The sequence below is a fragment of the Aptenodytes forsteri genome, unplaced genomic scaffold (genome assembly GCF_000699145.1).
Source record: "Aptenodytes forsteri isolate BGI_AS27 unplaced genomic scaffold, ASM69914v1 Scaffold224, whole genome shotgun sequence".
NCBI lineage: Eukaryota > Metazoa > Chordata > Aves > Sphenisciformes > Spheniscidae > Aptenodytes > Aptenodytes forsteri.
In genome coordinates this window covers 2,111,493-2,136,683 of record NW_008794879.1, presented here as the reverse complement: position 1 = coordinate 2,136,683, position 25,191 = coordinate 2,111,493, and the positions used below count along the sequence as shown (strand labels likewise).

The 25,191-nt window shown below is 43.0% G+C and overlaps 1 protein-coding gene across 1 annotated transcript in view; it reads left to right on the top strand.

Annotated features, from left to right (window-relative positions):
- Nucleotides 1-25,191, top strand: part of NRG1 (neuregulin 1) — a 314,057-nt gene that overhangs the window by 166,020 nt on the left and 122,846 nt on the right. Inside the window, exon 3 of the mRNA XM_019470843.1 lies at nt 2,767-2,891. Coding sequence (XP_019326388.1) covers nt 2,767-2,891 — 125 coding nt within the window. The remainder of the gene's footprint in view (nt 1-2,766; nt 2,892-25,191) is intronic.

Genomic DNA, 25,191 nt, shown 5'->3' with positions numbered 1-25,191 from the left:
TTGGGATTCATCCAAGCTTAGCCTGGATATTTGCCTGCAGACAGGCAATTCTGGATGACAGATGGAGGCTGGAAGCAAAATGAATTCAAGCAGTCAGATAAGATGGGCTGGGACTGCATTCTGCGGATGTAATTCTTTCCCTTTCATGTATGAATACAAGCTCAGCAGTGTCATAGTGGTGATGAGCTAAAGATATAGCAGAAGCAAATCTTATAGGGAGAGGCAGTTTTTGGTGTAGCATGGTATAGATTGAGAAAAGGACAAGCATTTGAACACAAAATCTCTATCAGGGGCTTTAAGTGAGTACTGTTGGAGTACTGTATTGCTAGGGAGCTGCTTCATTTACAGCTATTAATGAGTCACCTTCTGCTCTGACTGTTTTGAATTCTGTCCTGATATGTCTCGATAATATTCTTAAGGCTATAAATATTCATATTATTTCTTATTATTATTATTTCTCCTGCTCTCAGAGAGAAAACTCCTTACAGAGTTTTTCTAAAAACAAGAGTAAATGTGGCTTGTTAGAAGTAGATTTGTAAGAAATATGGTTGCTTCACCTATTTTAATATAAACTTAAAATCATAAAAGGGAGACACAATTCCTCACCTTTTCCTGTAGGTATCATGTAAAACAAAGAGAATAAAAATAAATGTGCAGGGCAAAGAATTTCTTCTTCTAAAAGCCAAGCGTGCCACAGAGGTGGTTTGCATCAATATTACTTAATATCATAGGGAGAGGAAAAGAGACTGCAGCAGACATACAGTGGGTACCCAAACAAAAGTGATATAGCTGCAGCTGTGCTTCTTGTTTATCATTGAGTTAAAGTGAGTTCCTCAAAAAACTGAGCCTCTTTACATTGCCTTTTGAAACAGCCTCTGTCCATCTAGATGAATGTCTGCAAGCATGGCTGAAAGGTAGCCTGTGGGATATAGGAAATATCATATGTCCACGCAAGCTGTTAGGTGGCGTAGGGCTACTGCCAGATGTTGCTGGACAGGCCCTCAACAGGCTGTTGCAAAGGCAGGTGTGTAGATGGCTGGCAGGAAGATTAAAGAGCAGGCCATTTTTACTGTGGTATAAGTACAGCTGTTAGGTGCAAAATTCCCCCCCAAAGAGACAGTAGCTTTCACCTTCTGGACACTTCTGTCAGTGTCTCAGCCACATTTTTCTCATATATATATTCATGGTTGCCACCAGCTAGAGTCCGTTCTTGTATGCCATCTGAAATACAGCCCAGTTAATTAATTCTGCATTGGGAACTGGGCTCCTAACATTGCCTGAGAAGGGAGCCCTAATAGTCAGCTATTCAGTTGTTTACCGTTTGAGCAAACCTGAGCAAATTGCTAATCCGAGCTTGGCTGCTCCTCCTTCTTGCAAGCCCAGTGGCCTCAAGAAAGCAGCCCTCTTTCATGACATGAGGGGAAACTCTTGTAATGTGGGTTTCTACCAGTGGCGGGGTCCACCTAGCACACTGCTCTCATCCCATGAGGGCCACAGTGCTGACTGCTCAGCAGTAGGACCTTCGCGTAGAGGCAGGGAAGGCTGAGCTACCAATAAGCAGCTGTTTGATAGCAGATGGGGTAGTTTAGTGTGCTGAAGGGAGGAATGGCTCACAGGGATGCGTTGGAAAGTGGCATTGAACATTTTGGTTGCTCCAGAAGCCCCCCTGTTATGATAGTCTTGTTTCTGGTCTGAACCCAGCCCTACTCAATGGCTCCCAGAAGGGGTAACCAGTTGTGATTTCTGCATGGAGAGTTAGAAGGCATGGCTGTGCTGAAGCAAAGCAACTCCCCAAACTTTGCTTAGCTCAGCACTCATCGCTAGACATGCTGGTGACTATGAGCTTTTAGAGAGAAGAACCCCTGCCTCCTGGGGATCAGTCCTTCATGTTGGGGTAGGCCAACTTAGGGAAGCCAGTGCTCATGCACTCTACTAAGTGACTATTCTGTAGATAAATGAGCAGGCTTTGCTACAGGCAAAAACTTCCCCAAAGCACTTCTTTTAAGCAGAAACTAGGAACAGCAATAATGTGTGTATTTTCCCCAAGCTAGTCATTCTCTGCAGCCTGTGTAATGGGATTATTGCCATCACATGAGTTGGGGACCCTTTGAATGACACCAGAACATGTTCCTACCAAATTAATGGGTAGGCAGGAGTTCTGCATTTTAAAATCTAATCTTAAAACCTTGGAGACTGATTAAATTACGTCTCTGAGCCAGGAACAAAATGTAGCTTCATGCAAATTGTGCTCCTGCCCATAATTTTTTGTTAGCACTGGAGAATGATTTACTATTGGGGTTTCAGAGGTTGTTAAAGAGAGTGGTGTGTCCTAATCTCATGATTATTTAGTCAGATGTTGGAAACTACAGTACTTACCCAGAACTCTGCTACTGGCAATATGAACCTGTAGGAAAGGGTAATCTATTTTAATATTACACCCATCTCAGTGGCATCTGGACAGCCAACAATTCAGCTGAGAGAGGAAGGTTGTTTTTCAGATTTCCTTTAAGAATAAAGACTTCTCTCAAGCAGAAAAGCATAAACAAGTATCTTCGTTTGAGTTCATTAATATGCCTGTTTTCCAACAGCCTGTAAGAGAGGTTTTTTTTTAATTCTCCTCCCTTCTTTCAAACCTGAATAGTGTTAATCTGTCAGTAAGAATGGAAGATAAGACTCTTTGTTGAGAGGAAAAACAAAAGTACAATAGTTGATGCAGTGACTGTTACTCCAGTACAGGACGTTTACATGTTTTTTCTGATTTCACAGGAAATACTCTGAGCTTCACATTTATAGAGCCACGTTGGCCGACGCTGGGGAATATGTATGCAGAGTGAGCAGCAAACTAGGGAACGACAGTACTAAAGCCAGTGTTATCATCACGGACACCAATGGTAAGGCTTGGCTCTTTATTTTACTATCACATTCAGAAAGACCATGTATTAAAGCTGCCACCAGGACAAAAGGGTTTGGACGAGGGGAAAGCTTTGCAAGTGAAGTGGAATGGAAACACTGAAATCTATTAGGTGTGCTAAGAAAATTAATCAGGCCTGACTTGTCTGCTATGTAGTTGAGATGTTCGGTTTTCCTTACCCAGACAAATGGGATGCCTCCTATGGATCTCAGGAGAGGTCAGCATTTTCTATGAGACACTTTCCAACACGAAGTCTAAGACACAGTCTAAATAGTCAAGATAAGGAAAAGATGAAGGGGAAGGGAATATTATTCTAATTCCCATAGTACACATGAGTAGCGGAGGCACTATAGGCCTGTGGGGAAGCTTTCATTTAACCTAAAACATGTCCTAGTCTGAACTTCTAAACCAGCACTCCTCTCTTTGTCTTTAAGTAATGCTTATATGGCTCTGATTGTCACCATTTTTACTTTCACAGAAGTTGATAGGTTTTTCTTTTAATTTCTAAAATAATAAAGACAAGGGCATGAATGTATTTGAAGGCATATTATTCAAAGGCATGAATGTAATTCAGGTACTGTGATTTAAACTTGTTTCTTGAGGAGCAGAGCTTCTTATGAGGCAGATAGCATTCAGACTTACCCAAATGATTTAAGATTATTATAGACTGCTGTTTTTGCAGGGTTTCTTTCAATTTCATTTACAGGAAGTTCGAATTGCTTCTAACGGAATTTCGTGGGTGTTTCAATTGTACACAAATGTTTTAGCAGTACTGTTTCTCCTTGTGAGTGCATTGGAGGCTGCAGTTCAGCTGAAATCTTGTTTAAGTGTGACATTGACTAATTCAGCTCCGATAATTCAAACTCCAGTGTCCAGCCAGTTGTGAAGTATCAAAGGAACATGTCCTCATTAGCAAACAAAGCAGAAGTTCTGTGCGTATCTGAGACGGGTTTAAAAATGTTGTTGCAATGGGAATTTACCAGGGATGCTTTTCTGTTCCACACTGTGCTCTGAAACAGGAGATAGGCATTTAAATAAATAGAAAAACAAATGTAAACCTTTGCCAGTGGGATTTGTCTTTGGCTATCTGCTGTTTTGTGGTCACACAGCAATTGCTCGACTGTGTTCACTTTGTGTATTTGCTATTCTATTTCATCAACTAAAGAATCTCAAGTGCTAAGATTTCATACTAGCTGTATGGTATTATAATCACAATCAGATGTCAGGAGACTGATATAAAAGATCAAATGTTATTTACCAGAATGTTACTAGGAGGAAAAACGGGTAGGTGTTTCTGTGTAGCTTTGTAAATGCTCTTGGTTTCCATGAATACAAATTTTGGTTGCTCATTAGCTGCTTACATGGAAAGCTCCTATACCGTTTCCAAGATACTGGAGTTTCCAAAACTCAGCTGTAGGCACTGTGCCTGGGCAATGATACAGATGAACGCAAAAAAATGCCTGGGCATCCTCTATTACTTTCTCAGACAAGGAATGGTGACATGGCTGGGGAGTGCATGTGGGAAGCATTCCTATGCTTCATGACATGGATTTTTCAACTTCCTTTGGGCTGTGCTGAATGACAGCAAAACACTCCTGCTGCAGGGAGATGGGAGCTTGGTTTTGAATGAAAACGTTTGCAGGCAAGCCCTGTTATGTACATTTATAACTGATATGTTAGAATCTCTCTAGTCTTATTGTGAAACAGTTGTTTAAACTGTTGTTTAAAACACAGCATGCATGCAAACTCCCTTGAATGCGAGCAAACTTGGATCCAATCTAAACCTGGCAGCTGGCTCCTGTCTGTAAAGATCTGAACTGGAAACTCAGTGATATCTGAACTGGAACATCTCGGTGATATTTGATAATCTAGAATCAGGCATGGCAGCATTCATTGGATGAATAAATCAATCATGCATATTTGGTTGCCACACATACATCTGAGCCCCCTCTGCTTATTGTTGCTTATAAATTACCAGTAAAATTGTTCCTAATTTTCCTCCTAATGATGGAATTTTCCACCTGGATTTGAGGAATAGCATGGGCAACATCTGGTGACTTAAGAGCAATGGATCCCTAAGGCCTCAGAGGGCAACATCTGCTTTGCAAACAGGGACAGACCCCCTGCGCCGGTGACCTCCTCACCCCTCCTTCCCCCGCATTCCCTGACCTCTTCCCCTTGCTAGCTTAATGACAGATTTGGGATCCAAACTCGGTAATGAGCCCTGAAGGGCAGTCATTACTCAGGTCCTATATATCTGTGTGGTCCTGCACTATTCATAAGAAAGAGAGAGGGTTTTTTTTTAAAAAAAAAGCAGCATATTTAGCTCTTATTTGTTATTTTCTGCCAATAGGCTTTTGGGGAAGACCTTGGGGTCCAGTGCAGCCCAGGAGCCCCTGTAGAAAACTAGTGTGTAGACATCTGAGAGGGCTGAACCTCTCAGGGTAGGCAGAGAAGTTGCTTCTTTCCACCTCCAGCGGATAGGGTGACAGTGGGGTAAAGAAAGATGCATCAGAGGGCCTGACTTTCTTGTGGTCATACTGACCTGCTCTGCTATGTGAACCATAACTTTAATTATGAACTTTAATTTAATGACCTCACCTGATCATGTTTGTTATGTGTGTCCTGCTGTCTGCAAACGAGATCCTCCTTTCCCTTTATGCTGGGTGCTTTAAGACCGAGGGTAGGTAAGGTGATGGCATTTCTGGGCATGGGGTTATTTTTCTTTCCACTAAAAGATTAGTGCTTTTCAGTATAAAAATCTTGGTTTTAATTCCCTAGAATTTTGTCAAACTTTAACTATTTTAGTTGAAATTTTCTTTGCTGGTGTATGCCACAAAAGAGAACTCTAGGGCCAGGCCAAAGGTCTATCTAGCATGATGCCTTGTCTCTAACATCAACTAGCAATGGGCATTAGGAAAAAACACATGAAGAACAAGGCAAATGTGTTGGGGTTTTTCCCCAAGAAATTGGTAACACCTTTACCAATAAGGTCACATGTCTGAAAATTGCTAATTTCAATTCCCTGCTCCACAGCATAGAAAAATGAGTATTTCTCAATAAAACAATTGTAAAAATTTCTTTATTGTTTGCAATGAGCAAAGAGCTTTATTGTTCCCTGATCACATTCCCAGAAATGGTAAAATTTTCTGTCTTAAACAGTAATAGTCAATGCAATAGTAACTCCTGTCCTTGTTGCTGTTACTGTTAGTATTAACATTGCTGTTACTTAAAACTGCCAAATTTGCTCTAGTGCAAGTATTTGCTACACATAAACACACCCCACCCCAAACTGTGTTAACCTACATAGACTTTTAAATTTTCTCATTTTTACTGAAAGAAACATAAAGCCTTGTCTATAGAGCCATACATGTGGATTAAAAATGCAACAAATACAAAAATATGTAGACAAACACTATTTTTTACCAGTCTTAATAGCAAACAGTGGGAGCTATGCTGTTCTCTTTTAAATTTATAATGAGTATAACTTGCCCACAGGATATGAGCTGCCGCCTTATTTTCATTCATTCCTATTCATGCATGTTCCCCTAAGAAAGATTGTAATCGAGGTCAGAATAGATGCATGAAGTTCTCCTGGAGTTGTATAAATAGTGCACGTTTGCTAATGCAATAGTAACTGCTTTTTTGCATCCTAATTTGTCACTTTAGCCAGGCAAAATTATTGCAGTGAATTTTTTCATGAACTTTCTCATGAACATAAGACCTTACTATGCTTAATAAAAAACGCTGAGAGAATACTTCATACCACAGCCAAAGCTTTCAATTTCAATTTGGAAACTTGCTCGCAAAACCCCTTATTTAGACAACTAGGTAAGTGACCTTGTTTTCTAAAGTGTTGAGCACACCACAGCTCCAGCTGAATGTGGTGTCACTCTTTTCCATTAAAACCTGTTGACCTAAATCTTTTGCCTCTCTAAGGATGTTTGCTGTGCCCAGCATGACTCAGGGTGCAAAAGGGTAGATTCCTGCAGAGATATTTCAGAAGTTAGCAGTCTACGGTGCTGGATAACTGCTGAGTTATGTGCAGGGTATTGTGTGAGCACTCATCCTGCATGTCTGCGCAAAGTGAGTTGATGGAGTTTGAGTCATCAGTAGGGATGGCTGGGACAACTTTGCCTGAACTGAAGGGAACAAGAAGCGTTCAGGTGATCTGTTCATGTAACTTAACTGTAGGCAGAGGTAAGACTTGGTAAATTCATTAGCTACACAGTCAGTGGCCCATGCAAGCTTCTGGTTTTGCATCCATAGGACTTGCAGTGGTACTAATGGCTCCGAGGTGTACAGTAGTCAGTAAGAATCTGATATTCATCATTCATTAAACTTCAGTTTGCTGTTCCTCTTCTGAAGGTAGCTGGTAGCTTATCTTCAAGAAGATGGCAGAGAAATAAGTAGATAAAAACAACATCTTGCATCTAGTACCCATAGAGTATGTGGCCAACTATGAAATACTTCAAATGCAAGAAAATTCCCTTCTACTCGTACATTAATCTGTCTGAGACTTGATTAAAGCAAGAGATCAGTGTATCTCTTCTCTTTCTAGCATAGTTACAGGTGACCTGGGCCATAGTTTGTTTTTAACTGGCTAGTGTAATGGGTCAGATTCTCAAATGGTGCAAATCAGCGTGCCTAGACCCACATCACTGATTTCGGCCTCCACATAGAAGGAAATGTGGTCATCACTCAGTCTGGCATTGCAGTTCCCCTAAGAGTAGCTTTGAACCTTTCCTTGAAATTGGACATATTTGAATTGAGGGTGGTGCTCTTTTAATCCGATTCAGGGTGGTAGTTTCTTGGAGGATGAGGAAAAAGGTAAAAAGCACAGTAGTTTTAAGAAACAAAAAGCCAGTTTATCCATTGGATCTCCCTGTGTCCTTGACCACATGTGCCTGCATGCCTCTGAGGTCTCAGACAATGGCCTTACTCACCTTCTACACACCTACTCCCTACTCTGCCATCTGTAGACCAAGTAACAGAGGTCTCAGATACTTCCCTTTTCTCAAGGTGTGTGCTAGCTTGTGTCATTCTTCGTGTAATTCAGAATGTGTCATCTGAATGGCATAATCAATGCAAAAGGCTTAAGTCTTGTATCGCTGCCAGAAAGTAAACCTCAGGATGACAGAAAGCTTGTTTGCAGCTCTAACTACCTGTGATGTATGTGGTGGTTGAAGCCTCCTCAGAGCCCAGGTTTTTGTCCCTGTCCGGGGTCCTCAGAGCCACCTTCAAGGCCTGAACCAAAATCCATGTGGTCAACTAAATCCCTTCAGTTTGCTCAAGTAGGCTTTTTGCATTAGGCCTTTGGTAAACTAACTGGGGGGAAAAAAGGGCTGTGAGGGCATGCAGAGGGCTCTTCACAACAGCATCTGTAGGGCTGTTAAATGTTTGGTTGTCCCTGGAGAAAAGGTCTCTCCAGAGGAGGAGGACCTCCTGCCTCCCTCAGAGGCATTACAGCAGAGCTTGCTGCCCAGGGACTGAGTTGTCTCCTCTCAGCAGCCCAAATAAAGCTCCCTACCTGGAAGGATGGATCAAGATACCAAGCCCACAAGGTGGTGGGTTGCTGAGAGTCCTGAGAGGGTTGAGGGGCCTCTTCTCTGTCTTGCCAGAGGAGACAGCAGGAGATGGTGCTGGCCAGAGTATTAAGGAAATGAGAATGAGAGGCTGCAGGGACCTGTCCCTTAAAGCATCCCCAAACAAGGATCTCTTGTCCATCCTTCAATATTTTTACATAAGAAAGCCCCAGCACAAACGTACCCAGTTTCAGGAAACAGCACTTCAAAACTAAGTGCTCCTAGGGGACAGAAGTGGATGGAGCATCTGAGGTAGCTGCTCCTTGTGGGGACTTAAACATGACGATGAAGACAGGGCTGTGGGCTGCCATCTCCATACTGTAGCAGACTGCAGCGGCAACTGCAAGTATCATGACTGAAAAATGCTTCCAGCTCTTCCACCTCGGGCAAGTATTGATGGCCTCCTACAAGCAGCCTCTTTTCTCTCTGCTTCTTGTGTTCAGGTGGCTTGTCGTGTGCACCCGTGCTGGCCTTCTCAGGTGGAGTAAAATGCCTCTCCTACCATTGTGCTGTACTCTCCTCGGGAAGCGATACACACAAATTTTGAGTCTTCCAAATGTTAGCATCCACTGTTAATGTTGCTAACACAAATGTTAGCGGGTCTTGGTAATGTGTGACTGCCACATGTTTTCCAAACATGTTTCTTGGCATCTTTCAGGTGTGGGAGGCTCTGGCTGTATTTTCCACTGGCAGGGGAGCTTCCTGCCAGCATTTGTACTGACACAGCTGGGCTGGGGAGGTGACAGTAAGAAATGCTCCATCACGCTCAGCACAGGCACTAAATGGAACATGGTTTCTTTAATGGTGAAAGAAAAATTTGCTCCAGTTGTGCTAGATGCTGAGCTACACAGCTGTCAGACCTGTTCTGTCTCATGTTGTGACTAAGAAAGGTTAATTGCTCAGACAATCCAGCTGCACCACAGCAAACTGCCTCCATACCCAAAAAATGGTCCTGAAAGCTGCCTGGCTACAGGCCACTGTGTTCCAAGACCTAGCACAAAGGTTTTGAGCTTAAAAATCTTACTTATGATACTCGTTTCCATGCCACACATCACTGGCTATCAGTGAAATGCTGCATAACATGTCCTCTCACATTAGTAAGATGAAACTGGGACATATTGCCCAGGCAAACAAGATATTTGCCAAAGAAAACTGGACCAAAATGGAAAAAAATACAAAAGAAGGGGTAGCAAGTAAGAAATTAAAATACAGGCTCAACATTGAGGTTTAATGAGAGGCATGTTGAAGGGAAGACAGTTGGACTGAGTTTTGTCTCTGGTCAAGTTTCTGTGGACTCTGAAGACACTGAGCAGAGGGCCACCTGATCTAGAATCACAGAACAGAGTAAAAACATTCCTAAGTTGCCTTTTCCTAAATCTCTTACGAAGCTTTTTCTAAATTCTTTTCGTTCGGACTACCAGACGATTCTTGGTGTGCCTTGAGGATTCAAAGCAAGACTTTCTCCCTGGCATTTGTGGCCCTTCTCCAGCTGTGGAGTTGAAGCTTGTGCAGCTGTATTGAACTGCACCACTATGAGGTTGAAAAGCGTCTTGAGAACTTGGAGAAGGCCAAAATTGTTGATGCATGTAACTGAAGGGCGATTTGTTCACACCTAGGAAATTGCACACAGTTGTGGCTTGTGGGGTCAGCAGCGCACAGACGGATGGTGTCATTGGAACGAGGTCTTTGAACAAGTCTGTGAAGCCTAAACGATGGCTTTCTACTTTCTGCTTTCTCCTGTCTGCATTCTGCAAGGCATTAGCAGGGATCTAAGCACGGCAGCATCATCCCCCATAGCCATCAGCAGTTCAACAAGCGGGTGCAAGAAGTCCATGGCAGATGTCACTAGCAATAGTGTATCTCTGTAGCACCGGTATGGAAGAACAACTTTTCTCATCTCTTCAGCAAAGCAACTGTTTGATTTCCATCACAGAGTCCTCAGCAGTCATCCCATGGGGGACTGGGTTTGCATGTGCGACTTAGAAGATTTCCCTGAAGTGGAAAGTGACGTTATTGGATGTACTTACCAGAAATTTAAGTGGTATGAACAGGAACACGTCTTTGCAAAATTTAACTGCCTAGAAGCATAAGGAGTGAATACTCACACTGATGCCTTCCAGAAGCAGAGCCATCTGCATGATTTCTCCTGTTGCCACTGATCAGTTATTCCCAGAGGAGAATGAGAGATTGAACAACTGGCTTCTTTCAGAAGAAACAGGCTTTTTTCTTCAGTCCTACTACTAGACACCATCATTTTTCATTTTCTCTCAAAAGGAAACTTTTGCAAGTTGGTGTCTGATTGCAGCCTCTGCCCACTGAAGCAGAATTTAAGCTTGCACCTCTTTCCCCTTTACCTTGTCCATTCTTGGAGTTGAATGCTGTTAGAGGATCGTCTGACTCCACATTGTAACTTCTTGTTGCCTCTTATGTTTTCCAGAGAGCACCAGCAAGATACCAGTATCAACAGAAGGGACAAAAACTTCACGTAAGTTGAATTAACAGAGTCTTTCTATCTCTTTCTCTTTATTTCTTCTTGAAACTGCTTCTGCAGCTCTGAAACTGCTCCCTCTTAGCAGAGAACAATTCGCCTGCATCCACCACCTCAGTACTTGCATATCACCTTGAATACTGGAGCTACTTCAGGGACTGAGAAATGAATCAAGAAGGGTTAAGCATACTTTTTAATACCCTGGAGCCATATTGAGGATGCTAACTTGGCCTGCAGTTGTTAGCCTGCAGCAGCCCAAGTGAAAAAGTATCTGAGTTGTTAGGAACTGTGTTTCGAAAAAGCACTTGTTGCTCCTGTTCCTGTAAATCCTAGCAGCTGCATATGAATTTGCAGAGTGTATAGACACATTGATGTTTCCTCCAGAAAGTCTGTTGCCTAGACTGCTCTGTTCCTTAGGGCTCTACATACAATTCCTGACAGCTCTGCGGGGTCTGTGAATGTAGACAGGTAACTCACTGTCAGTAGTTTAACCACTTTTGAAGCTGCCTTGGCATCGTAGGAGCCTTCTCCAGATGGTTTCCTTTCAGGCTGGTGGAATTTTGCTTTCAGCATCCCGCCTGCAGTTATGGATTGCACGCCTCCAGAGTTACTCTTGGAACTGACCCCAGTGAGAAGTCACTTTCATTATTTTAACTATTAGAACTACTTTATATATGGCCACAATACAAGCAGTTGTCTCTACCGCTGAGTTTGGCTGAGGGAGCTGTGGATAGGCGTGTGTAAGCCGAGCATCCCAAGGATTTACAAGATGCACATATCCTGCTTGGCAAAGAGGCTGGGGTCCTGCTAGCTTTTTTGAGAAAGCTATGTCTGGCAGAGACAGGTTTTAGTGTGAGATGACAGTGTTTGTAGGCTAGATCAAGAAAAACAGTGTGATTGCCAGATTTTGCATTTAGCATGCCTGCAGCCTTTCCTTTGATGCATCTGCGTGTGTGGCGACCTACTTCTGAAATCTTGGCACTGCTGCCTGACAGAAGAGCCATTGGATGTGCCCGTATTCTTTCATGTTCTCAGTGGGGCCTGTCACTGGTGCTTCACTGGATATGTATGAGACCACATAGCTAATAGCAAGTGTCCTGTAACCATTGGAACCATTTTTGTTCAAAGGAGCTGACACGCTGGTCACCGACTCCACTGGGCTCGCCTTGCCTTCTCCCTCGTGCAGCAAGAATACAGTCCCTGCACTTCGCTCCCTTCTTTCCCATGAACTAAATTTCTTGTTCTTGAGTGGTCTCTTTCCCCATTTATGTCCCTTCCAGTGCCTGCTGTTACAGTACAGTTCTTCTTTTTACTGCTATTGTGGCACTGGAGAGGAGGAGGCTGGGATGTTCAGAAGGCTGGCTGCATTCCTGATGAATCGCTGCACTGGCAGATTTCATGCCAAGTGGCACATCATGCTGTTGTCCTGAAGGAGAGCAGAAAGCAATACATTCAGTGGCTGCTTGTTGAGGTCTTCTCATGGAGCTCTGAGTAGGTCTTTGCTATGTGGCTGGAGCAGAGACCTGCTCAGTCCCAAACCCAGCCAGGTGCCATTTTTCCCACTGTTCTCACCCAGCCCTGGGTCCAGACCACATCAGCTTTCTCTACCGCTACAGGAGTCTCCTGCTGACCAATAGAGTCTGGGGTTTTGGGCACTGCTCATTTTTTCCAGGCATTGCAAGTGCAAATAAGTTATTAGTGTGTTGCTTCTTTAATTGGAGATTGGCTGTTATGAGATGCTGGTGTTTAAATCACCAGGAGCTAGGTCTTTTGAAGTATTGCTACAGTTACTTTTTGGTGCTAGGAGGACTTACAGAGTGATCTTAGATTTTAAGTGTGGTTTTACTCTGCCTAAAAGCTGACTCTATTAGGCGACAGATTCATCTTGTCTGCCTGACATGACATGTTGTTAAATATTTCACTACAGAGCACGCAGTATGCCTGACCTGCTCCCTAGGATGCAGAGGCTGTTTGCTAGCCACCCTGACTTCCTTCATCCCACTCCACAGTGGCACGTCACATTGCCGCCTTAGGCGAAGTGCTCTCTCTGCAAACTCTTCCTTCCAACTGATAGTACTCCTCAAGCACACTCTTGAATTCTTTATTCATGCATGACACCGTATGTTTTCCTGGGCTTTAAGACAGTGAAAGCCCATGCAGCCACCCAACTGCATGGCTCTGGTTTGCTGCATGGTTCGGGTTCCTATAGCTCAGGAGGTTCAGCCCTAGCTTCAGGCTAGCTTGCTTCTCCCATTAACTTTTCTGAGTGCTTCCTTTGTGTGATTTGTGTTGAGGTCCATTTCCCTCAGCTGTCCTATTTGCCATCTTGAGAATGCTGCTTCTTTTTCCTTTTTTTGTAACCACTTTGGGGCTGGTGCTATGTCCCGTTTTGGTCTGGAACATGTCCTGTTCTCCCTTCCAGCTACAGCTCTCTGCAGGGGTGGTGGCACTCATGGACCCTGCTCTCTTTCAAGCCACAGAGGTCTTTAGCCATAGTTGTGATAGACCTGGAGGCCTCACTGTCCATTTGGAGTTATGTGAGAAGAAGATAAGAAGCTAGTGTTTCCTAGGTCAGCATGTGGAGCTTCAAGACCCACTGCTTTCCACTTTCCTCTGATGCTGTCACAAACAGCTGAAAACTTTGCTCTCTCTTTGCCAGTTTTCTCCTGGCCTTCCCTCCCAGGATTATGGAGCATTTTTGCTGTAATTGATTATTCACAGTGTGCCTAGGACATGCTGTACCGACTTTGAAGTTCTTTGCTTTCTCGAGCTATCTCATTTTTTTCTCTGCTTTGGCAGGTTTCTGATTACTGAAAAAAAAAAAAAAAGAAAAAAAAGAAAGCTCCAGTATAACAATGTAGCTGTGGCTGTATTCTTACAACTTTGTTGTTACTTCTGTGTGTTGCAGAACCCATGCTTAGGATACAAGCTTCAACAGAAGGAACAAACACTTCCTCTTGTAAGTATATACAAGTTTAAATTATCACTGGCCAGACCCCTGGGTACATTTCTCACTCCCTAGCTCCGAAAAAAATGTGCTTCTATCTAAACCTACAATAAGGGGTCGGGAGTGACTGGGTAGGATTCCTGCACTACAGATGCAGTTGTTATTTGTTATATATATCATAACTTTCAAAGCCATGTGCTTTGTGGATTGAGGGTTAAACACCTTCCTTCAGGAAGGTCAAAGCACACATTTGGGCAGGGCAAAGGAGGAGGAAACTGCTCCAGTGTTTCCTACCTGGAATTCCCTTCCCTCCCCTCCCCAGGCAATGTATGGCTTCAAACCCTGTCTCCTCTGCCTCTGCCTCCACAGCCCTTGGCCCTAGGGTAGCTGGAACATCCTCAGGTCCAGCCATCCTCAGCTGCAGTGCATTTCCCTTCATCCCTGTGCCAGCTGTTGCATGTTAGAGCTCCTCAGGTCCTTTCTCCTGTGCCCCTCTGCCCTTTGGAAGAGGGTGAGGAAGGTGAGGACATCTTTTTGTGTCTTCTCTCCGCTGGGACAGAGAACCAGAAATGGTTCCCCTTCCTGGGGAAGAGAGGTTGTCTGTCTGCTCATCTCAGGAGCACACTGGGAGCTGTGGAGGTACCAGTGAGGAAGCATGCTTTACAGCCATAGTCCTGTGCACTTTCACCCTTGAGAACCACCAGGTAGAGCCTTCCAGCTCTTTACTAGACCCAGATCCACCGTCTACCCAGCCTGGTTTTGAGCAATCTGGAAGGACACTTCACACATTCAAAGTCAGCAGGGTTGCGGTATGTAGGGTATTGACCTTCTTCTAAAGAGTAAGTATTGCCGGCTGTCAGGAACAGGACGGCAGGTGAGATAGACCAGGGGTCCAATCCAACCCGATAGTTCCAGTGTTGCTATAAAATATGGTGTATGCTCTATAGCAAACTATACATGGATGCCTTTAACTCACATGTAATAGTTACTGTTGCAGCATAAGGGGGAATGGTCAAAGCCAGATGTCTGGACACAGTATTCTAAACATTTTTCATAATTTAGATGAGATACAAAAGATTTATTTTTGTAGATTTTCTTCTCAGCTATTAGACTGATTAGTGTTTTAAGTGTGTGTTGAAGGAATTCTAGAAATCTGATAGCTTATTTAAAAAGACTGAAAAGCTTTCTGCCAGCAAGGTGAGGAGAGTTAATGTTTTTGGCCTTCTTTTTCCTCTGATGCGTAGCAGCAGGGTAGGCAGGAATAATTCCTGGAGCAATTTAAAACAGTCATTTCTGTCTGTTCTGTTCTCAGTTGCATCAATGTAAATCAGGAGTAGTACTATTCAAGTCACTAAAATAAGTAATAGAGAAGAGAGAGCAGTATTGGATATTGCTGCCTATGCTGGGTAGGAAAGGTACTACAAAGCAGGAGGGAGCCAATGTTTATTGCTAACAGATGTGAATGTCTACACACACTACAGAGCGATGGGGGAATTGAGTCCACGTACTTATTCTAAAGTTGCTTAGGGCTTTTCTTTTCTGAATTTCAGTGGGACATGTCCATTTTACACTTGTCACTGTCAATCTTGTAACAGCTACAGGAGATAAAATAAACCGTTTCCTTCCACTTCTCAGACAATAGCAGATGTTTCAGAGAACATGCCAGCACTGTCACTGTTGGCCAGACTCTGGGAAAGACCTGAGAACAGCAGAGTGATTCAGTAGGCTCTCTCCCCAGGGCTTTCACAAGTGAACAGACATGTGTCATGCTTTGCTTTTTTGGAGTTCCAGTGACAGACAGATATGCAGAGAGCTAAAAGTTTTTAAAAATCCCTTCTCTGTGAGGCACTCTACAGCAGACATCCCAAACCTGAAGGTCCCTCTACCCTTTTATGTGCACATGTACCTACACTCCTCAAAATCCAGCCCGTTTTGAGAGTGTGGGCCTCCATTCTTAAGTAAAGGAGAAGGGAAAGACTGTGGTGTATTCCCAGTTTCACATAAAGGGCTGGTGAGTGGGTTGGGGGGGGTCAGTAATCCAAGGGAGGAGGTAGAAATTCATGCTTTTGTGTCGTGTTTCATAGCGTGAGACTTTGTGGCACTGATTTCTCACAATGCCCCTGGCAGGTAGAAATGCTTCCCACCTTCTCTTCCACCCCAGCCCTAGGATTGTTCCATTTATATTTATTTTGTACTGTGTAATATTGAAACCTAAGTTACAACTTTAATTTTCCTTGATGATGGAGCTCTCTGTGATATGGTTTCTCCTGCTGAATGAAATTAACAAACCAACAGCAATTGGAACCCTGTGTGCTCTTACTACCAAGGACTGCACAGGCCATTCTTAAGCACGTCAGAACAATATGGGGATGGAAGACATTTTTCCTCCCCTTGTTTCCAGGACTGCAGTGCTCTGAAACAAGTGCCTTATGACCCTGTGACTTTCTTCTGCTCAGGAGCTGCAGTGGAAAAAGTAAATCTGAGACTTCACCCTAGTGTCTTGGTTTTATGGGTTCAGCCAACTAGGTATTCAAGACTAGAAAATGAAAATGTGGGGGTCTTTTTGCTCTTCTGGGACTTGTTAAAGGAATCTTGGCTTCTCACCCTGACAGGCAAAAATATCATGCATATGGCAGTCTTCCTTTTCTTTAGAAAAGTGGTCCCAAAACTTGCATTCTTGTTTGTAAGTTACAACATACCTGGAAAGAAATTCAAAAGCAATCAAGTTTCCTAGGTTAAAATCATCAGCACTGCACACAGCCTCCTGTGGAGGTATTCTGCAGGAACATTTGTATTGTGCAAGAGGGGAGAAGGGAAGTGGTGAGATACAGGCTGTTTACAGTGACCACAGCTCCTGTTGGCGTGGGAACCATCTACAGCACAGTATGGGTGTACAGACCAGCAGTGATGTGGCACCTTAGCTTACTGTTTCTATGGACAGTAACGGTCTGGAAACCCGTGCTCTGAGTGCTAAACTGTATCAAAAGCTGAGCATTTGTAGCAGTAGGAAGTGAAGAATTTGGGCAGAGCCAGAGGCTGTGGTGGCATATTTCAGACTCTTCATCACAGACAGAAACATTTGCTTAGTTGCATCTTGCAACATTACCTTCATGCCTTTGTTTATGCTGGCCACTAAGGGCTGCTACCTAAAATGTCTGTGGAGGCACTTCCTCCAGCAAACAGCCAGGGCCTGCTGTGTACTCTGCATGTTTCAGACCTGATTGTGTTACACTGGGATTCTTAGTTCAGTGTAACTGAACTAAGCAGATTCACAAATCTGCTTGTGCAAGATGGTGAGCCAGCAACCATGGTATTGGATGTGCTTGGAGCATATTCTCTGCAGCATGCATCCTCCTGTCCACCATCTAGCAGGTTGACCTGATGCCCGGCTGAAGGCAGGAGTATGGATGAAGAGCAGGTAGGAGGCTGATCCTACCTTGCTTGTGGCTTCTTTTTCAGAAAAGTACAGAGCAAGTTTGTTTAGCTTTTGGCTGGAGGGAAAGACCCAGTGTTGGTCATCTGTTCCATAGATTACTTTAATCTCATTTTCCCACAGACTTTCATGCTGGCCTCTAAAACCTGCACAGAAATTTAAAAAAGAAAGATTAGTTGGAGAAGAAATGTGTCGGTTTGGACTGCTCATCTCTTCTCTCTGTAATTATTAACTTGCAAGCTCCAAGCCTGGCACAGCAAGGCACCTTCCTAACACTTCATCTTCTCATGGTGCAATAACAGATTCCAACCTGCATATTAAATGGAGAGCACATACAGCATGTAGAAAGGAGGCTTGCAAAGACTTTTTGCCTGTCACATTTTCTTAAGTACAATACTGAGCTGCTTTGATAAAAATGTTCCATGCTGAGCAGTAAAACCTTCTATGACATGGTGTTAGGGTCATTGGTTTATAGAGTATTTTTAACAGGAACATTTTTGCATATATGAGGCAAGCAGCCTGGCCAGTAAATCATCTGTGTCCTAAAATTTAACAAGCAAGTTAAGTTTCTGCTAGTTTCTGCTTTCCTTCATCTCCTAAAGTGAACCCAGTCCTCCTCCCCTGTATTTATTTATGTAATACCTGACAGGAGTCCACTTTCAAAAAACATGAATTTTGTCTAAGAATCATACAAACCTGAATCAGCACTTCTGGAAGACAGAAAGCTTGGGCCCCCAATGATAATAGGTTTTATGTGGCTGTTTCTTCTGCCTTTGGGATACTTATCCAAACCTCTAAAGACCTTCTGATTTTGTTGCTATTTCAAGCAATTGTTTAAAGGGTCATCTTGATTTGTAACAAGTCCTTAGACCACTCAAGTTATCCTGCTATCTGATGTTTGGAGTTTTGGTTAGATTTCTTTATTTTCTTTTTTTAATAGTACTCATGCATGGGTACCTGCAGGACTGTGCTTGTCTTTGATGTGTGGCCAAAACTTGTGGAATCAAGAAAAGGCAGATGAAGAGTGAAATTCCACTCTGTGGTCTTTCCTACTCTCTGAGGTCCATGTGGATTGTACTTCTTTTAAGATACATTGTGACTTGATGACCAGATATCTTGCAGTATAGCAGAATATAGTCCATATGGAGTTTCTGCATTAATTCAGTTTACTCTGTATTGTTTGGCTTCATTTTATTCTATTAATAATATTAATTTCTAATATTCCCTCTACAACTGAGAGACAAAGAAGATGATAGTACGATGGACAGTGCTGCAGCACAGTGTAAGGATCAGAAAAAAATCAGGGGACACTGCCTAACCATTGACCATGTGTTTATCTTCTTTCATCCCAAAAAGTCTCCGCTGTTTTGTCATAAAACCTAAATACACTGGTAGCAGCTCAGTGACTTCTGAAATGTGGCTATCTTTGGGTGAAAGAGCAGAATTGTTTTGGGAGAGTCTAGTAACAGGGCAGAGTCACTTGGGGCAGGATGGGAAGAGGAGAATACTGTAACCAATTGAGAAAGCTGAAGGAATTCAGATGATGAAGGCAATTACTCAGGTTGCAGTTACGCTAGCACAGCAGGACTCCCAACTCCTGCTCTTCTAATAGGTTAGTCTGACATCTTCAACTGTCAGCATTTAACTCATCCGTTCCATGGAACTGACAGGCTGCTTCTCCAGGAAAGCCATATACCTGATGCCTTGGTGGGACAGTGGATCGGAGGAAAACACTATACCACCTCATGCATTTTGCTTTATTATTTCAGTGGGTTTATTTTTCTGAATAAACATATCTGGAGAAAACACTTTGCTTTGTTCTAAGGACACAGTGAGTGAGAAAGGGCAGGGTCAGATAACTAGTTCTTGTTTAATGTAAAATGAGTTTAAGCCTCCTGGTTAGTGAAATCCTATTGAAAGAGCAGAGATGAAAACATGTGTCAATCCCCTGTTAAAACCTAGAACAGTGTGCAGTATTTTCCAGTTTCTTTCTCCACAGTGGACACTAATCACAGTGGGCAATGCAGTGGTAATCTCAGTGGTAATCAAATCACCCTTATGATTTGATCTGGCGTGACAAATCCTGTTTCCTGTGTTTAAATTTCACAGATAGGGCAAACTAATGTGAATAGATAACATTTCACAGAGGCACAGCTTTCAACCTTTTGCGTGATTCCCAGTCTAAGGCTGGTGTGACATTAAATGTCTGCTTCCAAACCACTTAATCTGGCAGGGTTTTCTGTAGTTGCGCTCTTGGTCCCCCAGCCTTGCTCAGAAGGAGAGCTTGGGTTGGCACTGAGGGCCTGAGCTGGGTTAGGCAGCTCCACTGGGAAGTTTGTACATGTCAAACTTCTGAGGTAACACCACTAGTGTAGAGTCAATTCTCTCCTGTGCTGGGGTTTCTTGTTTTTTTTTTTTCCTTCAAGGAGGTCAGAGACGTAAAAGGCAATGATGGGTATAAGCAGTATTAAAATTGGAAGAAGCTGACATAACAGTCACAAAGGAATAAGTGCAACAGTTTATATAGCTTAAATACAGCTGCCAGAGTGGAAGGGACATTGACTTTAGCTATCTGTATATTTGTGCAAGTAAGAATAAATCTATAAGGCTAGCACTTGCCTCAGCATTTGTATATGAAAAGGCAATAGTGTTTTATGTATAAATATACATACATATATATGTTTATAAAGTATATACATGTAAGTGTGAAGGCAATGGTTTGGATCTGTTTATTTCAGGCTGTGCTTTCCTGAGGTCATGGATTACACCATGAAAAGCACTACCAAATATGCGGCAGTCTACTCTGCTGGCATACATGTCACAAAAGCTACTTCAAATGTTTCTGTGGCTTGTAATATTCCTGAAAGAATTTCACAGGCCCACCTACCATTGCCTTTAACATGTTGTGGATCATCTCCTTCTCTCCAAGGTCCTAACAGAAACTCTTCCCATCATTCAGCAAAAGGGAATAGTAGTAAAATTTTTTTAAAAACTGAATGTGTCCTCACTGGTGGAGTCGGGGACATTCTCACAACAGGGTAGCTGGCCAAAAGCCATGTTGTTAATTGCTGCCTTAGCTGGGTCTCAGAGATGGGAGACTGTGGGCTCCATCCCTAGCTTTCCTCAGGATCCCAGGGTATGTCAGGACCTCTGTTTCTGAGACCTTGTGGGTTGTATGGGAATTTGGCTTCAAGGGGCTGCTGGTAAGGCCTGGTTTCTTTGAGGGTCTTCCAGAGGGTGTAATCATGGCAAAACCTTTCCTGACAGAGCATTAGTTTATGCCTTTCTGACTTCTTCTCCTCACTATGTTGAAGTGACATGTACTATGTGCCCACCTGAGACCAAAATCAGCATCTTTCTGATTTGCCAGCATAGCCTATGCTGTATTGGAGGACATGAGCTTGTAGCACAGGGATGTGTTGGTGGTCTGACCTTGGTGTTTTGGTTGCTGTGTCTTCCATGGGAAGAAGTCCCTGTTGCTGTCACTGTGACAAAAACAGGTGCTCAGGGACTCCTTTTCCCTGCTGACTATACCCTTTCTGGGTAGCAATTACGAACGTGCTTTGTGGTATTGGATCAGCCTTCTCAAAATCTTACCTCTTCCATGTCATTTTTGAGGCATCAAGGTAGTTCATACTGAATAAAGGTACACGACAGGCAGTGATACTAGCTGGGCAGAGATCTGTGAACAACATGGATACATGACCTTGATAGAAGCACGCATCTATTTCAGGCACTCTGGCGAATCAAGATATGTCATTAACCATGCTGAAATCAAGAATGTCAGTGCTTTGTAGGAAAGCACAAAGGAGCCAAAGAGCTCAGACTGACTGTGAAAAAAGGATACTCACAACAGACAAAAACTATGAATGTGTGCATGGGTACAGAAAAATATTTGTATTTTAATACAATAGGCAATTCCCAACTTACCCCTATAGCCCAGAAATTCTGCTTATCTCCTTATCTTCCACCTATTGTCCCAACAATACCTACCTACCCCCAAAGAGACTTTGCCCTGAGACACCCTGTTGTGTTAACCCCGGGAGAGACTAGCAATGCAAGGTCCTTTGTGCTCCTCGGGAAGCCCTTCTGTCCTGAGAAAGACATGTTTGCAGCACACTTTCTTGTTTTTGGAGGCGGGGTTTCTGTTCAGCTTCAGTGGGAAAGGTCCAACAAAGAGGGAAGTCCCAAAGGGAATTTGAATTTCCAAATCTGAATTACCCCAGCAAGCCTGGGGGTTTGCTGGGCTCCCTTTGACAGAGAGGCACATACAGCTGGCTTTCTTAAATGGTGTCTTCTGGGTTTTCTATTCCATGTTCTCCCAGGGGAGGTCTTAGGCTGCATCGGCTGTAAACAGAGATACTCTGTGGCATAGCAGGGCCCTGATCCATGAAAGGTTGTTTCAAGTTCATGGTCTGGCAGTGGAAGTCTGTGACGAAGCAGAAACACAAAATGAATGAAATACAAAGACATCAAGAGGCTGGGTCCAACGCTTTGTTTTCATGCTGAGCTTCCAATTCAGGCAGTTCTAGTCAATCACAAAAGGCAGATGCTGTTGTCTAGGGAGAAGGAACAAAATTTCTTAGAGAGCAATAGGGGAAGGGAAGATACCCCTCTGAGTTATCTGCCTGGGCTCCTAGGCTCTTTTGATTCCTGAGCAGGAATCCAGGGAGTCCCTACCACTTTAATAACTGGAAGTGCCTCAGCATTCGATTGGATCTGTTTCTAGAAGATGAGATCAGAGGATAACACAGCAATAGATAAAAGATGAACAGAAAAGTACACTGTTATCTTCAGAATAACTTGTAAAGTGTATGGCTTTGAATAAGTTTCCATTTGCTTAAGAATAACCCCTTGATAAATTACTTTTTACTTCTTAAAAAATGTAAATTGCATGACAGAAGTTATATTTCAAAAGCCATAGGCAGAGCACTGTATACATAAATGTGATATTTTCATAGATGCATGGCTTTGAAAAGCCATCACTGTGTCCCCTCATTAGCTTCTCCACAAACACAGTGGCATGCTATGGCTGAGACTCAATTTAGACTATAGCAGTTCCTACCAGGTAAATTAAAAGCAATACTCTTCTTTCACATTCCTATTCTAGTAATATTCTAACAGTGCAGTGGGAGCCAAGCTAAACCCTTGGGAAGAAATTACCATCCCATCCTTCATGTCCACATCTCTTCTAAATTGCCTTTTGGTAACCTCTGCTAATTGGATGCAAAGTGGAAAGTTGTATCTCCTGTGACTTTCATTACCAAAATGTTCCCGCAGGTTCCTAATGGTTTCTGCTGTTCTTGACATTCTCCCCCTGTACAGAGAGGAGAAGGAATCACTGTAGTCACTGCAGCAGTTAAAGAGCAGCCTTTTACAGTGTGATCTTCCTTCTAGGTGTGCATCTTCCTAAATACTTAGCAGTAGTCAGTTGGTCAGTAATTTTGGGTTGCATCTGCAGTAGCATGGAAATGCATGGCAAGGATCACAAAACACCTAGTCTCTGTTTTTTTTAAAAGAAAGCTATGCCCTGGAGCAATTGTTCTTTATGAATCATGTCTGATGAATGTCGGTATTTTCTTTCAGTGAATATATACGTATATAAAGGCTCTTGCATTTCTTCACAAGATTTTCTTCTCCTGACTGCCCACTCTTCATGCTAGTCATTTCAACTTTGTTATGGATATACAGAGCTCATAGGCCTTATTAGTAGTTTATATTAATCACAGTATCCAGCTGTCTGAGATCTTTTGGCAAAATTATTCCAAATTTTCCCTTCTACAGGGATCTGCTTTTTACAAGGGAGGAAACTTTTCACAGCCCTCCGATTTCCAAACTGCATAAATCCTGTTGCAAGCTAAAATAGCATGGGGCATTTCTAATTTATGATGGATGATCATAAAGGCTAAACCTAGGGTGCTAAGTGGAGTGAGGCTGAGGAGTGAGCTGGAGTGCTAGAGCCGTCTTTGCCCACTTCATCATTAACATGCTTTCTTGTGTCATTCTGGCTCATGTCAACTACTGCTTTTCAAGACACCTAAGTACAGTATGAAGGATTAAGTGCACCTTTCCCAGGAGGTAGTATGGGTTCCACCCTACCAGCTCGGCTCCCTTCACTCTAAGCAGTCCTCCCACATCATCCCAACAGACGTTGCCACCCACAAACACTCCCAGGTTCCTTTATACCATACCAGAGGGAATTAATCATAAAGCCATATTCATGCCATAAAAGCACCACCTGGGTGGGCTACGACACAGTCTTCCCACAATTTACACACTGGGAACTGGAAAAAGCACACATGTAAATTATTTTTAAGGAAGGGCAGAACCACGGTGAAGCGGTGTGTGACGTAGATGTAGCCCAGCCACGACAGTTGTCCCTGGACTGAGAGCATGATCCGTCCCCTTTGCTACTTAGCAGCATAGGCACATCTGAGCGGTCAGGTTGCCTGTCCCACCCCAGCCTTCCCAACAGTGGTGTACTTGTGGAGCACAGAGCAGCTGGTGTTACACCACAGCCCTCCCGAGTGTAGCAACTGCAGACACTGCTCTCAGAGAGATGAGACAACACCTACTACACTCCAGTCCCAAGCCAACAGAGGAGACAATTGTTTTTCCAGCCCTGAGCATTTGGCTTTTTTGTTTGTTCATTTGTTTCTGTTTTGTTTATTCAGCACAGAAAAGCTCCTTGCTCCAGAGCTATAAATGTTCAGAATTGATGTTGTGTCAGGAAGGATTTGACTGGACACAACTCTGCAGCCTGAAGCTTTTACAAACACCATGTGCCACTGAGCTTTTCTTAAAGTTTAGCATTTATACATGGGAGGGGAAGGGAAGGGAGGGGAAGGGAAGGGGAACTTCTGAAGCCCTTCAGAAGTTAATATAGTCATTATTTTTCTGAGGTTTATAAAGTGGAATCTGAACTTTATTACTGATATTTTTCTGGTAATATTCACAATGATCCAAAACATGATTCTTAATAACACAGTCAAGCATCTGACAGGTATTTAGATGAGCTTTCCAAAATGTCAGCAGGTTTGCTGACGTGTATTACTGCAATGGTTGGTTTTTAAAAGAAAAAGATAAGCCATACTCCAGGGAAGAAATATGAGGGCATTTTTTCAAACATGTCTATTTTGCAGGCAGATATCTAGCTGTGAAAGCCACAGCTACCTACATTGTAGAAAGCTACCCATTAGATCAGCTGCTGCCAATTGTGGCACAAATTGTCAGTGGCAGAAAGTTTTTTCTAGTCTTCTCAAATTAGAAGTGAGCTAACCACATGTGATGCTTTTATTTGTTTAAAATGTCTGTGTTTTTATATATAGTAACTGAGGATGTTCTTTCAGTTGTAGCTAAAATTCTGTGTATGCTTTTAAGCACTGGCGTCCAATGCCGTGGGGCATTAGTTCAACAGTTTAGTTATTGTTCTGAGAGAACAGTAGGTTTAAATGTCTGGTACTTTCGCCTGATTAAATGCCACCCCACCCCCCCACTTTTTTCCATTCTAAGAAAGTCCAAAACTAGCATTGATTGTTTTGAATTCCTTAATATTTTATGTTATTTAAAGCAATGCAAACATGGAGTGATTCCACTGACTCCACAGGACACACAGTGAAATAGGATTGGAACCTAATCTTGCACTATACTTTTTATACTGCTAGTATGACTTTTATTATTTCCCTGGAATGACTCTTTCCATCCATTTCCCACTGGGGAAATCTTTGGCTTAAAACAAGCTGCAGGCTATGCTTAGTTCTTGAATATTTTAATGATCTACACAAAACCCATTAGCTGCCACAATGGCGACTAATACTTAACAGACAG